The sequence below is a fragment of the Argiope bruennichi genome, chromosome 7 (genome assembly GCF_947563725.1).
Source record: "Argiope bruennichi chromosome 7, qqArgBrue1.1, whole genome shotgun sequence".
NCBI classification, from domain to species: Eukaryota; Metazoa; Arthropoda; class Arachnida; order Araneae; family Araneidae; genus Argiope; species Argiope bruennichi.
The window spans coordinates 79,057,648-79,075,593 of NC_079157.1; the positions used below are offsets into that span (position 1 = coordinate 79,057,648).

At 27.4% G+C, this 17,946-nt stretch overlaps 1 protein-coding gene across 3 annotated transcripts in view; it reads left to right on the forward strand.

Annotated features, from left to right (window-relative positions):
• Positions 1-17,946, forward strand: part of LOC129974902 (equilibrative nucleoside transporter 1-like) — a 96,426-nt gene that overhangs the window by 64,570 nt on the left and 13,910 nt on the right. For all 3 annotated transcript variants that reach the window (XM_056087686.1, XM_056087688.1, XM_056087687.1), the window contains exons 5-8: positions 13,023-13,117; positions 15,758-15,808; positions 15,906-15,991; positions 17,691-17,837. In XM_056087686.1, the coding sequence (XP_055943661.1) occupies positions 13,023-13,117; positions 15,758-15,808; positions 15,906-15,991; positions 17,691-17,837 (379 nt within the window). The remainder of the gene's footprint in view (positions 1-13,022; positions 13,118-15,757; positions 15,809-15,905; positions 15,992-17,690; positions 17,838-17,946) is intronic.

Genomic DNA, 17,946 nt, shown 5'->3' on the forward strand with positions numbered 1-17,946 from the left:
GTACGTGATTTTGTGATTACAATTGTAATACTGGGTCAAATTTGGTCTTATTCAGTCAGAAAAAAGACATTCGAAATACACAGTCGGTTTTCTGGTACTTGCATATTAACCACGTACCACCAATTAATAGCCAAAGTTCGCTCTGTAATTTCATAATTATTGGTATTCAACTGCATAAGGCTAATAATACATAAGTGCATTTATTAGAAAATAAGCGAGAAAGTTTTGTGGAGACCATTCCTGCTGGTTTCATTTAAATCAATAGCTTTTATATCTAACAATAATTTTTCCAAATCGTTCGAACAAATATGTATCAGTTGTCTGCTTGAGTACTTCAAGAGGAATTTAAGAATATATTCAAAGCCTATGTTTCGTGAAATAAAAAAATATGAACTCCATTCCTTTGAAATACCATCGCAAAAGCGTCTTTTTCTGAATCAACTTGTTAATTCTCTAATTATGTGATGCATCAAATTTCGTGTAACAGCAAAAGCTGTTCTTTCTTCATTACTATGAATATTTGATCTCAAGAATTTAATCTAACTAAATCGTGGATTATTGAGATTAGAAACAACACATGAGCTTTTAAGATCCCCTTTCCCCTGTTTTTGCCAAATTATCATTACTTGACGTGACAATAAATACAGTAGGTAATACAATATACTTTATCGACGTTATTTCTAAAATGTTGAAGATACCTTCTGAATCTACAACGGTGCATAAGAGAGTGTTTCTTTTATTAAGCATTTGGATATAGAGAAAAAAATTACAATCATGTTATGGTGTGATTCTCTATTATTGACTCATGTTTCAATACTCAAATATCAGTTCTTAACTGAGAAGAGAAGAAGAGTAAATTTCGCTGCATGGAAACAAAGTATGCAAATAAATACATTTTCATATTTCAATGAAACCCTAAATACTTTCTACAGTATAATAATCTTTGCATAACAATGGCTGAGCAGCATAAATTGTTTTGATTCTATAAGACACGTGGAACTTCAATGTATTATGTCCGAACTACATTCTGCTTTATATCACCTGCATCCTTTTACTGTATTTTTTTCTTGTCTTAAATCGAAAGCGTTCGGTGACTCAGGAAAAAGAGGACCTGATACTTTTCTTTCCTTTTTTTTGTCCTGTCCAGGTAAAAAAACTCAAATTCACGATCATGTTCGCCCATTGTGTCCGCGGAACAAAGGCTCGTAAAGTTACAGTTTGTGTCCACTGTGCGACAAAGTTGTTGCACCGTGGAAAGCCAGGATGGCATTTAGTGTCTAGTGATGCAGCCGGCACGGAGAATGAAAATGGGAAAAGTAATTTTAATGAGGATCATAAAAATCTTAAGAATAGGAAATTTGCCAAATATTTTTTCGACTAAATTCTGGTACGCAGACTCTTGCATCAACTAGGATTATCACTGTTGTAATTACTTGATAGTTTTTCTTTATACTTCAGCTAATATTGTAAAATATTTGTGAGAGAACTTTGTATTTAATATACAAAAAAGTAAAATGAATAATCGCTTAGAAAACGTACGTGAATCTAAACCATAATTCCCACATTCTAAAAGCAGATATTCACCTAATAGTTGCCGAAGTAAAAACCTTCATAACCTTCATATGATAGCAAATAACGATACCTAGTAAGGCCATTGAACTTTATAAATTAAATCATGCCTTTATACATAAAAAATATAAGTTATTTGCTATCATTAACTTACTAAAAAATATAATCGAAATAGAATAGAAATGGCAATAGATTAAGCAATTGCTATTTATAATTTTTTTTATCTTTTATCTGAGATAAATTTAAAAATATTTTGGAAATTATTTCTTCATATGTCTATCTAACTGCAGGTGTGTAAACCATATTTGCAGACGTCCATGTGTAATACCATTAAATGATGCGCTATTCATTATAAATGATTTATGAACTTTTCATTTAAAAGAAAACATGCAGAAAGTAAATGTGATTATACGTAAAAACCCATCCATTTCAATAGTGATAATAATTTTTATATTCAACTCCCTTTCATGGTTAAAACTACTACTATACATAAAACAATCGGATAGAATGGAGTCGTTTTTTCAAAACTATAATGCGTTTCAACAACAAATTATCGAAACCGTCTCCAGGAATAGCAATACTATTTTGAAACATTTATAGACAATGTTTACGTTGAAGATCTTATTTTAACTGAACAATATTTCGCAACCGAAATTATCTTAATACCCTCAATACGTCCTTATAGTAATAACTCAGTAAGCTATTTGTGGAGAGAGATTATATTCAACTATATCTTTGAAAACTGTTAGATTTTGAATTAAAAAAAAAGATATTAATTTATTAAGAAAGAATTCAAGTTTTATGCCGAGTTTTATTATCGTTATTACTTCAAAGTCATAATATACAGTAACATTATTTTAAACACTTAAATAATATCAAAGTTTATATCCTTTTGAATGATAGTTAAGTCTCTAGTAGGATTTCATTTGAATTAAAACTATTCATTCAACATTCAATTTGAATAATATTTAATGTTACAATTTTATTCTTAATTTACCGATAATAATTAGCAACACTCAATGTATCTTTGTCTTCTATTCAAAGCTAGGATAAGAACTTTTCAATAGCTAAATATGAAAACAAACTATGCTGAAAATTGTATTTATTTAAAGTCCACGCACTATTTAAGACGTGCTATAAATTTTTTTTATATTTGAACAATCACTGCTATTGAAAATGTGTATTTACGATGATGCGATTTGATATGCCACCATCAGAAATAATAAAAGTTAAGCAAACTGAAAGCTATCTGCCTTTTGTATTCTTTATTCTCGTTTTTGAATACAAAAGCTTTGGTATTGTATTTCAGAAAATTTATCGGTAATTGTGAAATAATTCTGAATTATTTTTATAGCATTGTGGAATAGAATACGAAAAACATCAATTGAGTCTTTCGAACAATACTAATTTCTTCGTCTGGTGCTATTGGTTAAGAATTTGTTTTGTGAGTGTGCTGCTATCTTAAAATCATTTTGTTCATATACATGAATGATTGAAAATACAGCTCAGTCACTAAGAAAATTTCACGATTTTTTTAGCATATTTCCATTGTTTGTATTCGCAATAGAGAAAATATGCCCAAAAGAAGAATATTTGACAAAAAAATGTAAAATTCTTATATTTTGTACTACGCAAAGTCATAGTTTAATTATAATAGTGATGTTTCTGCACCTTTTACGGCAATACTACCACAGCTATTGTATCGAAATTGATAAAATGAGATTCTTTTGGATTGAAAAAAAAAATGAACAAGAAAAAAAAATTTCTTTTATTTTTAATTTTTAAAAAAATGTATTTTGCTTAAGCAAACAATACTATTAACTAAGAAAAAAATTATAGAGAGATATTTGTATACCTGTTTCATATTTAAGCTGCGTAAAGTTTTTTTTTTTTCATTATTAAATTGTAGATTCTTAGGGTAATTAAATGAAAGTAAAGAAGCATAGTTTAAAAACCAACAAAGACTAAATTTATTGTAATTTTCGCTCTCAACAAATAACCTGCCTCTCCATACACTGTCTAATTTATGGTGCCTGTTTCATTTCACTTACTGTGTGTTCCCGGTATCAGAAATGATTAAATTGTATTACATTGATTGCTATTAACAGCGCAAGGGAAATGAGGAAGAATAGCGTTTTTCAAAGTAAATTTAGAGACAGCGACTTAACAGTGATTAGAAAAGTCATCCTTTACAAAGTTTGCAATCTCCCATCGGAGGCTCCTCAAATGTAAGAATGAGACACTTCCCTATGGTGATTGTTTCTCAGCACCAACACCAGTGTGTACAAAAGGGTTTTGGGTCGGATATCCCTTAATCAATGACGGAACGTACTTTTCACGGGAAATATTGTACCGTGGCCGAAGATGGCCTTTAGGACTTGATCTCTGTTCCCGCCAATGCTCCAGCAGCGGTCCGGTCATTCAGATTTATCCGTGTGCTAGTCAACTTGTGATTACTACGTTTGTAATATGTTTATCTGAAAAAAAAAATCATATGATGATTTATAAATAGAATTTCACCCATTTAAGCCATTATTACAGATTTTTTTTAAAAAATTTAAAACCACTATATAAGACAAAAAGATCAGTGAATAATTTTGAACGCATACTTCTTCTCTTCACTGAATCTGAAAGAAACACAACAAGGAATCTGAAGGTCATATATTATTATTGATAACACTGTATAAAATGCTTGTTTTATAAATTACATTGTTTACTACTTCAACTCTGCGTTTACAGGCTCGCTTATAGGAAAACTTTTCCAGATATTCGAGGAACATTTGGAGTTTTTAAAATATATATTCCCTAGCTATTTATTACAGTAGTTTTAAATATAAAACCGACATTTAAAAATTCTCAAAGAAATGCAACTTCATTCTTCTCAATAAAATAAATAATTAAATTTATAAAATATAATATTTATTTATTTAAAATTAATAGTTGTCTATTTTTTTATAATGAAGTATATTTTTATGAAAAATTGTAAGAACTGTTTTTAAAAAAATTGTATAAGTTTTTAAAAGAATTTTGGCATAGAAATAATCTATTGAAGAATATCAAGAACTTATTATAAGTCTAGCAAAATATTATATTTACAAATAATTATTAGATAACAATAATCAGAAAAAAAAAATCTATTATTTGTCAATGTTCTTTGAGATTCATTTCTTGAATGAAAATCTCAATTAATATGATTTTAATATTATTTTACAATGTTGATTTCAAAATATCTATTTTTCTATAACAAGTTTCTCTCTTATTCTTGTACCCAACTCATTTTAGAGCATATGATTGTTTATATTGTATGAGCGAATGATCCGTAAATAAATTAGACGGCTGAATTTCGAAATAAATCTTAGTTTAAACTTTAAATAAAACTGAAATTCCAAATATTTGGTACGCTACGGAAATCTAAACTACCGAATAAATTTTTTTTGAATTTTGTCCATAAGTATTATTAAGTATAACGAAGATTTTTATTAAAGTTTTCGTGACAATTAATTAAAAATATTTCATATTTTATTAATTAAAAACATTCTATTACATTTGTTCATTTTGCCTTCAGCCATTTGTCCTTGGATGATGAAGTCCATCTTTTCTGCTGACGGAGAAGCTTAAAAGTAACGTAATAAAAAGTGAACCGCATAAATAATTTTTTCGCTATAGAAATCTAACTATTCAGATTGCTTGTCGTGTTTCTTTCAGAATCAATGAAGAAAAAAGGTGTGCATTCAAAATTATTCACCAATTTTCTTCCAATTTTGCTCAGAAATACTACGAAATATCTACATAAAGTGAAATGCAATATATATATATGTGTGTGTGTGTGTGTGTGTGCGTGCGTGCACGCGCTGCAGAAATTCAAAGACGATGATGAATGAGTCTTTAGGGTTGAACTGAAAGTAAAAACTGAACGACAATAACTCTGATTCTATCGGTAAGGCAGGCAATGGTGAATTAAGGTATTTTACGACCCTATGCAGTGCATGTTATAATGCACCTGTTTTAATAAGATGGCCAGTTTCGTTTCAAATTTTGGCATATTTCTAACATGTTAATGATTTATTTTAGGTTAATATTTTTAATTTATTAAGTTTTTAAATATGTATTTTCTTTCATTTATATATTTCGATATTCCTGACTGCCTGATATTCTTGCTTTCATACAATACTATCAAAGCAAATAGTTGCTTTTTATAAATATTCTAATAACTATGTGGACATAATAAGAAACTGACCAATTATACTTGATGAAATATTAATATTAACTCAATAATTTTTGTTCATAATATCTGTATATTTTACTAACTTATATATTTAATAACTAGGAAAATAAAATTTCTTAATCGACCTATTTGCGGTCCCTACTTTTCCTAACGGTCTTTGACAATTACCTAGTTTGCCAAGTTGAAAATATGCCACTGAAGGCAAGTCCCCAACTCTGAATTTAAAAATAGTTTGGTATTCTGACGAGTATTTATCTTTATTCAAGAATGAGAAAACTTCAGCGCTCTGTATAATTGAATATTAAATCGAAATTATTTAACAGGTATTTTGTAAATTTGATTTACAAATATTACGAAACGCAAGACAGGTTTTATTGACAATTTTCGTGACAATTAATAAATTAATTTGTTTTTATTAATTTCCGAAGAAGTTAATATGTTTTGATTCTCCATTTGTTCTGAAACAACATTCTTAAGAGAGTGTTATTTTTTTAAAAGCAGATTTTCTTATTAGCCCATAAATTATTATTTTGCTCTATACTTATTCTGATATTAACAAAAGTTTCATCCGATGGAAAGATTTTGCATATTATGATGTTTTATAAACGCAGGTTTTACTTTAAGGATATTAAATGAATTTTCTTCAGAAGCAACGTCGGATATTTCAGTTAACTTACTATATTAGTGAAAACTTTCTTAATTTTTAAAATTGAAAACTCAAAAATAACTGCAAGAAGAAGCAAAGGTATGCCTATTTTGTTGAGCTTCATAAATGAATCTCCATTTCCCCTTACCGATAACATGATACCAAAACATTTCTACATATTTTGCAATATGAATTGTAAAATTATTTTTCCTGCAGTAGTAATATTCCAGCATGAAAGCTGCTAAAACACTTCCGTTGTAAATTCATTTTTAATTAATTTATAAATGTCCGATGTAAGTATACTTTAAAAATTGAAATATTATCATAAATTAGATCTATAATTTAAAACATATTATTACAATAGTATATGGATTTTATTATTAAAGTTAGTTGCTAAGCTAATTTATTTCCTTTAAAAGGAATTATTATAATATTTTGAAGAATTTACTGCATGGATATTAATGCGATTTCATATAAATCCATCATGTTAAAAAAAAATCTTTGACAACTAATTTGTTCGTTACGCTGTTGGTTACATCTTGTTTTAGCTTTCTCGTCTTTAAAATTTGATTTTAATTATAAAACATGTATAAAAGCAAGAACAAAAAAATTAAGGTCCGTATAAAATTTTTTCTTAATATCGGCTAATTTTCATTCAAATGGATCACCTTAAGAAATTTCTGCTTTCTTATATTATGAGAATAATAAGGTCCAGTTTGAAAGTTATCCCAGTTTGGTCTATTTACATCAAAATAGCTCTTCAAGAAATAATGAATTAATAGTAATAGCGTAAAAAGATAATAGCAGAAAAGTTTTAATTTTAGTTAACTAAAAAAGTTCTCTCTGTGGCAAATTTCTAATTAAAAAAAAAACTTCGACTACCTTCATTTGTGTTATCAGATATTAAATGAAAACTGAAGACAGTGAAAAGAATTCTCTCTCTAAAGGTTTAAAATCTACAAAATTTATCTGAAAAAAAAAACTCTTTACAGTTTTAAAATAGCTTCGTATTCTTCTGGCGCGAGGCAATAGTTTCTGCGCTAAATCATAACTTATGTATAATCTGATCTTCTTAATGCATATTATGATATTGAATGAGTCTCAAAGATATTCCTTGCATACTAACACTCATATATTTCCTTTTATTTAAATATAGCTATAAAAGTTTAAGCTTATTCACTCAGAATAAAATAATATTCCTTTTCTCAAGTTCAGACCTATATAAAAAATGTATGCAGTCTTAAGATTACTCTTCCAGAATAAAATAATATAAAATCTTTTTTTAACAATTTCAGCCCTATATAAAAATATTTGCATTTGTTGTATGCACGTTTAAGCAATATTGAAAATATAAACAATGGAATTGACTATCTAAAAAGGTAAAAAAAAAAAAAAGATATTGGGTATTTTTGAGTGACGCTTTTTTTATTCAGCTTACATCTTCAGTGAATGACTTGAAGCTGTTTTTGTCAAGCTGTCACGTTTTGAACTAAATCATTTAAATAACAACAAAGCACATCATAAAATTATAAGAGCAATGAAAATGGACGCACGATTGCAGAGCGAACGCATAAAAATAAATTTTTCTCCTAGAAGCTGAGAACAAAGTCATTACCATCTTTTATGTGCTTATTTACTTTTATCTTTTTTATTCGCTGTGAAGGTACGAATAAATATATTATAAAACTCTTCAAGATTGCATTTTTATGTAGAATTATTGAGAAGGAATGTTTTCTTATTCTAAAGATAAAAAAGTTCTTTAAGAATTAACTTTTTTTATTTCTTACACATCTTACGCGAATTAAATAACTATAGAATGTTCTAATTTTAAAATATGTATGATATATTGGAAACTTTTTAAACAGAATTGAACTGCAGAAACATTACAATAAAATTCCATGCATGAAAATTGGATTCATAAAAATAAAATAAATAAATACTTTCTTCAAGAGCATTCATAATTGCCTTTCTTCCAATTCCATCAAGTAGCATAACATTTTATTGAGCGTTTCCCTTTTGCATCGAAATAACTTTTATTTTTATAAAAAGTACAAAATGTGAAATTTCATGGCGAATCTATCAATAACAGTCCTTAACAATATTGAATACAGCTTTGATTTTTACAATAATACAATGCGTTATGTATTATAAAGTTATTCAAACTTTCAGAAAAAGGCATGAGAAAAGAATATTTTTTTCATATCAAAGTACTAGATCGGAATTCTTTTTCGAAATTGTCGTGACACTAACAAATAGATATTACACAAGATAAAAGTATTAACAAGTAGAAAAAATTATATAGCATTGTTGTTATAAAAAAAAGAATCATTTGGAAATAAGGAAGATTTCTAAATAGAAGGATAAAATTTAAACTTTAATTTGTATTTGTTAAAAAAATACTCTTTAAGAACAAAATGTAACATATATTCTATTATTTAAATCCTTGAGACGTAAAGGAATTTTTAAAGATATTTTTTACTATTTGAAAGTTTTTAAATCTAGTTCGGAAGAGAATAAATTATGGGGTCCAATTTCAATCTTAGGTACCCCATTCTGAGACTATATAAATACACACTGATATGTCTAAGGATGTATTTTAAATAAATGGCTTCAATGCAGAAATACAGGAATAATTTTAAATAATAAGTCTAATTAAAGCTTTAAAAAAAATTCAAAATTTTGAAGCTAAGAATAACTTGAAAAGACTAATTTATCCTAAATAAATAAAATTCCCCGCGTTATAACTCCTTTTTATTTGCGTTTCTTATGAAATCGAAATTAAGATTTGAAAACAGAAATATTTGCATTACAGAAGAAGTTGAAATTACTTATTTTAAATCTATTATCAAAAAGTATAGGAATAAAACTTTTACACCTTAGTTTCAACAATAGAAAAAAGGTGATATAAAATAATTGATGAAACAAAGAAAATGTTTTCAGTTTATGACTTTTATGGCTTTAGCACAAAATATTACTAACATATTCAGCCGCCTTTATTTCTATTGTGCAGTAAGCTGCGTCAAGTTAGATAATAAAATGACACATATTAATAAAGAGTATATAAACTACCTACGCTTCTTGTTATTTTCGATCTTTTGAAAACAAGTCGATAAGAAAGCATTTTTTTTTTTTTTTATGTTGCTACATTAAATTGCACATATTTTTAAAAATCCTGCTTTCCAGTTCATTCGAAATTCTTCATGCGTTCCCATGAGGAAGTGAAAGACAATCATAATAATTTACGCGATTCTCCTTTGGACATTTCATTATATAATAAATATTTTTATCCTTATTTTATTATCTTCGGATATTGTGTGATATAATAATTGGACCTCAAAAGCGTGGAGAACAAGACACACATCAAAGATTTGATTGAAATTAAATGAAATCAATATTCCTCGTGAACCAGTTTTTTTTTTCTGAGAAAAGTTAGACTCTGTAACTAAAAGCAAAATTATCGGATAGTTACATATAAATAGAAATGATATTTATAAAAAGTTAATATTTTTAACATCCACCTAAGATGGATGTTAAAATATGATGTAGTAGCTAAAGATTTTCTTCAATTTTTCTCACATTTAAATATTTTATACATTATAAATAGGTATGAAAATGTTTTAATTTCAAACAATGGTACATCAACTAATTGCATAGTAAATACAAATATGATATTTAGTAGGTATCAGAGCGAATTCGCAAATTGTACAGACTAACTCTATGGCAAAGGATGCCGACATGCTCTGATTGGTTTAAGCCTTGGCATCTTTTTGGCAATGTTTTGCACTCATAATAGTGTAATTATTCCTTATTTGGCTCAAAGCTTGTGGCTGTCATTAGTTTTATGGAAGATACGAGTAATTTTCACCATGATCTAATTTTTATTAATATAATTGTATTCTCTAAATATTTGCGTTTAATGAAACATTAATTAAAACCAAATAAATTATTATCTAGATTGTTAGATTGTTAATAACTATATCAATCTAAATATCTTAATAAATATAGCACATTTGCATATAGGCATCTTATGGCAATAATTTTAATATGAAATTAAAAAATACATCTCTTGTGTTATTTTATTTTACATGCATATTCAATAAGAATTATAATGATTTCTATATCGTTTAATGTCATATAAATATCTTAATAAATATAATATATCTGCATGTAGATATTTTATGGCAATAATTTTAATATGAAATTAAAAAATACATCTCTCGTGTTATTTTATTTTACATGCGTATTCAATAAGAACTATAATGATTTCTATATCGTTTAATGTCATATAAATATATTAATAAATATAATATATCTGCATATAGATATTTTATATCAATAATTTTAACATGAAAATTGAATAAAAAAATTGGTCGAACATTTTCCGTAAAATAAAAGCTTGATTTTCAAATCTTATTTTTATAGTCCTTCACAGAAAAATTGCGACATGTGCTAATTCTTTATTTATAAGATCAGAAGGTAAAATCCTAGATGGCCCCACCACTTGGCGACTTATTTGAAATCTAGCCAAGTTGACTACTAATTGAATATTTGTTATTATTATTATTTTTCAATTAAAAAATGATACTTGAAGGCCAGAAATAATAATAAATAAAATTTGGCGATAATTCAAAAAGACGCCAAGAGGTGGGCTGTGCTAGGATCCACCCGATCAGAAATACGAAAACTAGCTATATTCTCATCAATCTCGATTATTTCATACTTGCCCTTCTCTAGAAGATTTAATTTCATCATTTTGAAAAAGAGCAGACAGGAAAGTACGCAGAAACTAAAAACAATACACAAGATTGCAGCAGCTACAGATTATAAAAGTCTGTGCAAAAGAAATCGACCAATCAAAGCTTGTCAGTATCCTTTGCCATAGAGTTAGTTTGTACAATTTGCGAACTCGCGGTATCAGACTATAATAATCACTTGCACGATGCACGATAAGTAATAATCTTAATTTAAATAAAAGTTATTGTGGTTATACATTTATGTATGCTCCATATCTCTAAAACAAGTGGGTTAAATTCAACTAAATTTTGCACTTTTATTATATAAAACATGAAAAAGAATACTGTCAGTTTTACAAAGTGCAAAAAATTAATTAATTAACAATTTCAAAATTTCATTTTTTTTGGTTTGTTTTTCGCTTTTATTAAAAATTTCTTTTATTTTAATCCTTTTAATAATTATTGATCTTAAACTAGTGATTTTAACATGCTTAAAACTAATCTTAAATAAATCAGCCAAACGAAAACAATCTTTTTTTATACTTCAGCATTTGAGAACAAAATTTGTATTATTAATATGGTAAATATTAATAACTTATAAACAAAATTAGCTATGGGTAATTTATAAAATCTTCTGGTTCTATTGATATTCTAATTTTTAAGTAAAAGAACAGAAACAAAAATTTTAGACAATGAAAGAATTTTGTATATTATAATATTTTATACAAAAGTAATAATTTTTTACGTTAAAAAAGAATATAAAAGAAAGTATATGGAAGAATTTTAATCTCGAGCAACAATACTTGACGTATTAACTAGGCATATTATATATATATATATATATATATATATATATATATATATATATATATATATATATATATATATATATATAATGATATTTTAAACTCTAATTTCAATTAATTTCCAAGATTTTATCTTAATTTAGCCCATAGTAACTTCATTCTAAAAATATTCTCTTATTTCGTGATCCAATTCCACTTTCTCTACTTAATTAATTCAAGATAAGCCTTATAAAACTGCTGAATCGGCTAAACGCCGATACTTTCACACGCTCGGCATAAAGGGGTAAAAAATGTCCAGTAAGCACATTCTTTTTTTAAAAAAGATCCCTGTGTTTCCCTTACATGTGATTGACATGCGTCAGAAATCCCTATCTGAATCTTATTAATATATTAGCACTGTGAAGAAATATTTTCCCTATCAAAATCTAAGGTTATATAAGGCGAGGGATAATTTATTTAGGCCTTTTTCCCCACTTCTGCTTTTGCAACGCGTTGTGGCGGACGCGCAATATCCGCGTCTTTGCTTGTAAATAATTATGCTTTCCAGATGGATTAAAAAGAATTTAAAAAGTCTCTTCACTGTCTTCAAACTGCATTCTGCTTCACATAAAGTAATGCTTATATATATATATATATATATATATATATATATATATATCAGAAATTTATAAAACAGGGATTATTATTGGGTTGCAAAAGGAACAATTAGTTTTATTATCTCAAGAATCAAGTTCTTAAAACATTTTTTTTTTTTTTTTTTTTGTAATTTTCTAGCTCCTTTTTAGATGTTGTTAGTTGTGCATATCAAATTAGTTATGCAAGATAATTTTTATCATTTAAAATAAATCTTTTTCCTTTGTGTTATCGATTAATTATGAAGAGAGATTATAATCAATTTTTTCCGTAAATTTATTGCATTTTCACAGTTAATAAGTTTGGGACAAAATAAATTTACCAGTAAGAATTATAGTAAATAACAGTAATAATTTTTAATTTGTAAAATAAAATTTTTTTTAAATATATTTACATATTTTTTCTTTCAGATTACAGCCTTCAAAAAGAATCCAGTGGCCTTTGATGGCTATGATTATTCTATTTCTTTTCACCACTGCCATCGTCTTCGTTGATACTGACAATAGTAAGCAATCACTAAAATAATTATTTTTACTTCAGTATAATAATAGCAATCACTTGAAATTCATTGTTTCCTAACTTTACTCGTTCTACCTGGGTTTTCTGTACACCATACTTCTTCAATTTGTAGAATTGGTGAATGTTTAAAACTTTTCTTAAGAAACAATTTACTGGAAATTACGAACAAGGTCACATTGAATGACCGCTTGGTTGATCACATTATGCTTTACAAAAGTAAGAAAAATCGGAAGTGAAAAAACAAGCGAACAAGTAGAAAAGTTGATTTTGACCAGATTTCTTTTTCGTGCACTGATATTAGAATATTTAAGTACAAAATGACATGCAGCCAAGCGAAGATATATTATTTTATATGAATGGGTACGAATTTCTTAATCAAATTTGCCATTTTCTCTAAACCAAAATTAGATGCTCGACTTAAAAAAAAAAAAAAGTAATTCATTATTTACTTTTTTCGAAAAGTACGATATGAGCAAAAATAAATTTATTGAGCTTATATTACCTATTATGGCGACATACAAATTTCCATCATTGGAACTATATGATGTGGGTTAAAAATCAGCTGCAAAATACATGGCCTTTATAAAGAGCCTTTTATTTTTCACTTTATTTTAATAAGCATAAGTAGATTGTTTTTCTAATTCCAGTTCGCTTCCACCTTTCTTTATTACCTCCTCAATTAATATGAACGCGAAGCTAACAGAAATTAATAATAATAAGCATCGAATTATTGAATTTTTAGCTTCAAAAATTGAAAATGACTGGAATTATTAAGTTAATATTCATAATATATAAGCTTCAATATGTCAAATAGCTATTATATTGTTATAGGAATTAATATATCCCTAATAGAATATATCATCCTATTAGGAAGTTAAATAAATTCGAAGGTTAAGGTGCTTATGGATGCCTGCGTAACACAACAAAATTTATACGAGAAAAAAGAAAATAGAAAAGGAGAATTTGTCGTTTTTAAGCAGGAAATATGGCACTGCACATAAAAAACAATAGAAGAGATCATTTAAAAAAAATTTTTAGCAAGAAGTATGAATATATATTACTTCGAAGTTAGTCTTTTTCTTTTTTTACCACTTCTAAAATATAAAGGCAGTTATTCTTATTTTTATTTAAAAAATTTTCTCCATTAATTCGCATTATAATTCATTAACTCGTTCTTAATTTTCATAGAAAATAAAATATATATTAATAGCAACGATTTACTGTTTAATATACAGTCATATCTCGTTTAACGAGCACCTTCCATAAAGAGTGTTTCGCGTAAACAGCAAAATAAAATGTGATAATAAGAAATAGGTGACGAAGAAATAATGTAATTCAACATATAGGACTGATCTGTATCTCGGATATTAGTCAATACTGAGTGCTTGTTTGAAGATAATCTTTATTTCTGCATGCCAGAACCTTCTGCCGGGGAGCGATGTCGAAAGCGACTCCGAGAGGTTTCAGCAAGCAACTGTGAAACTTTAATCTCAGAGATTATACTTCTAGGCATTATAGGACTAAAGATGGATAGCAACATGTATGAGCTGGTAGAAGAGCTAACCAGAACTATCGAAGAGCTTATCAAGCTGCATTCTGCGTCACAGCAAAAAGTTGCCGATGAGATTTGATCAGGAGAGGAGGAAAATAACCGCAGCAGAACAATAACCTTTTAGTGAATCAAAAGAGATAGTAAAAGCAAGAGAAATTATGCATCGTACGTCAAGAAGCATCTTTCTAATACGGCAGTAATACTGTGTCTCATTTTCGCCAAATTTTGAAGCTTAGCTAAAGATAAAAGTCTTTGGGCAATTCTCTTGTTTGAAAAAAACAAACAAAAAAAAAACATGCGCTATGTATAAAAAAAAATTACATAAATATAAATTTAAGTATTGTTTTCGGAATTTACCGCTTTTTTTTTTCTATTTTATATGAATTCCTAAGGGAAAATGTTGTTTCGCATAATGAATAAGAGTCGGGAACGAATTATGATCGTTAAATGAAATTCCATTGTATAACATTCTTTATCTTAAATTAATTATGTGAAACGTTATTGCGCTGTTTAAAAAAGATTTGTTTTCGCTTGTTTTATTGATATTACAAGTGCCAACTTTGTATATGATTCGGCTGTAAATATTTTTCTCATATTGTTTCATGTTTTCTTCTGAAATAAAGCGCCGTTATATTTTATTGAGTTTATTGAACTTTTCCCCATATACCCATCATACGGATTTCCATAACATTACTTATCCCATTACATTGATATCGTAAAATTAGCTCTGGCAAAATTTCTGCAAAATGCCGAGACAAGCTGCGAGTATTATTTCTTCGAAACGAAATACAAACACGAGTAAATTGCTCTTTAAAAGTTTCTATAAGATACAACAGCCTTCTTATTCTAATTGTGTTTTTTTGATGTAGCACCGAATTTTCATTTACAAGCAGTTGTTTCATTTATAATTACAAAACCTGTATAGTAAAGACGAAAAGGTATTTTTGTTAAAAATATGACATAATTAATTCAATGAAAATGTTTATCCCAAAAAAGTATGATTTTAAATACCACTAATTATTTATAGAGACGCATTATGAAATGTAAGCCACTAAATTTTTTAACTGCTTTTAGGTCAGACAACCTTTTTTGCAGTAACCATCGCGACAGTTGTTGCGATAAATGGTAAGTTTCTTTTTTCCTTCACTTAATGTACGGTTAATTTTCAATCATTTCTTCATATTTAATTTTTTTGTTCAACGATTATTCAATTTACTTTCAGCAATGTGCGGTTTTGTTCAGGGTGGAGGTACGGGTATAGCAGGAAGTCTCCCAAAGAGATACATGGGATATAACGTAAACGGCATGGTAAGCATAGAAACATAAACATAGTCCTTCAGTTTTGTCATGTTCATCTCTTTTAATGTTTTTAAGTTTGTACACCTTATTTTGATTCAATCAAAAATACTTTCTAACCACTTCAATCAAAACCACAGAGATATATAATGCCACTTCGAGATTTATTTTCATAAAGAAAATCCATTTGCTGATGAAAAATCCTCCTCGAGGCGCAATAATCTTTGCATGGTTGCAATAGATAATCACAACTATTTATAATTGTCCTACTACTACAAAAGAAAAGACAAAAATTATGTACTGATTAGTTTTTTTCGATGAAAACTGTATAGGAAATGGTAGTAATAAAGTTTTATATTTCGAACTAGATTTTTCATGTAGCCAAAACAGTTCAGACGAATCAGTTGGAAAACCATTGAGGGAAAAAAATGAAATCACATCCATTTTCGACGTATGACTCCAAGTTAACAAACGTAGATTGTAGATTAATACAAAGAGACTGATTAAAAGTCTTAAATATTGAAAATATTCCTTTGGGTAAAATCGATTGGTAATGTTTAATGACTCACTATATTTAAATGATAAAAGGTAAAAATAATAGCAGAAAGAGTATATAGAAAAATAATAGTACTATAAATAGATTGCTATAATTATATTGATTTGATAAGAGGCTCCTGTTTTTAGGCGTGACATTAATATTACCTATTTTTTTTTAATTTAAGAATAACGAATTGATGAATTAGCATGATAAAATTAGACTTTCAGTACTCATACGAACAATGAAAAAGGTCCATAAAACTAGAAGCTGATATCAGTGGGAATGCAATAACATTCAATTTTAAGCTGTACTTAAATTCAATTTTAACTATTTACATCTTAATAAGCAATATCTATTTATTACTTAGTGTAAGTGAAAATAAATCTCTGACTTTAGATTCTAATAACATTTGCTATCCTTTCATGAATACAATCAAGCTTATTAGTACAGCGTTTTCTTCGAAATTCAAACGCATCTTTTTCAGTTGTATAAAACTATGGTGTGTGTGTGTGTGTATTATATATATATATTATTTTAATGAAGGAAATTTTGAATTCTGTTTGTATTTTAAAAATTCTGTAAACCGAAAAAGAAAGAGCAGCAGTATTTCCTTTCTTTTTCTTTTACTGAATGCAATGGATTTGATGTAAACATTTATAACTAACAAAATGGGAATAATTTGATTTTTTTTTTTTTTTTTTTTTTTTTTGCTTTTATTTAATTTTTTTAAATTGTGAATTAATGAGAACTGACGAAACTAAGTATTCTCTTCTTCAAACTGATATAAAAATTCTTAAACTTCTAATAAGAAAAATAAGAGCTGTATTTCTTTTCTTTCAATATCTGATTAAATTATAATGGTATCAATTTCTTAGAATTGATAAAAGTTGTAAGATTCGTAAATTTTATTGTGATTTTTCTTGTTTTCATCCTCATAAAAATTCTCATGCTTTTGGTAATAGGAAGATGACTGGAAACAACGAAGCAAAAAAGAGTCTTGCATGCTTAATTTGGAAAGGGAAATATAAATAATAGAATTAATTACAAATTATATAATAATGATAAATATAATACAATTACTTACAAATTATATAATAAATATAACTATTCACAAATTTTGAAATAATATATATTTATTAAATATATAGTATTGTTTTTAATTTACTTTTGTAGGCTTTAGGAGGCATCCTTGCATCTATAGCTCAGATTCTATCCTTGGTGGGCAACACAAAACCAGCCGACAGCGCCTTCTTCTATTTCACGACGGCCACTGTCTTTCTATGTATAACCTTCGTATTTTTCCGTCTCACTCTCAGAAGTGTAAGTATTTAAACTATCCATTTAGGCACTATTCCAATATTTCTTTAGTTTTTAAAAAGAATTTCATAATTTTTTAAGATGATTTTAATTGGAATTTTCAATGAAGAGT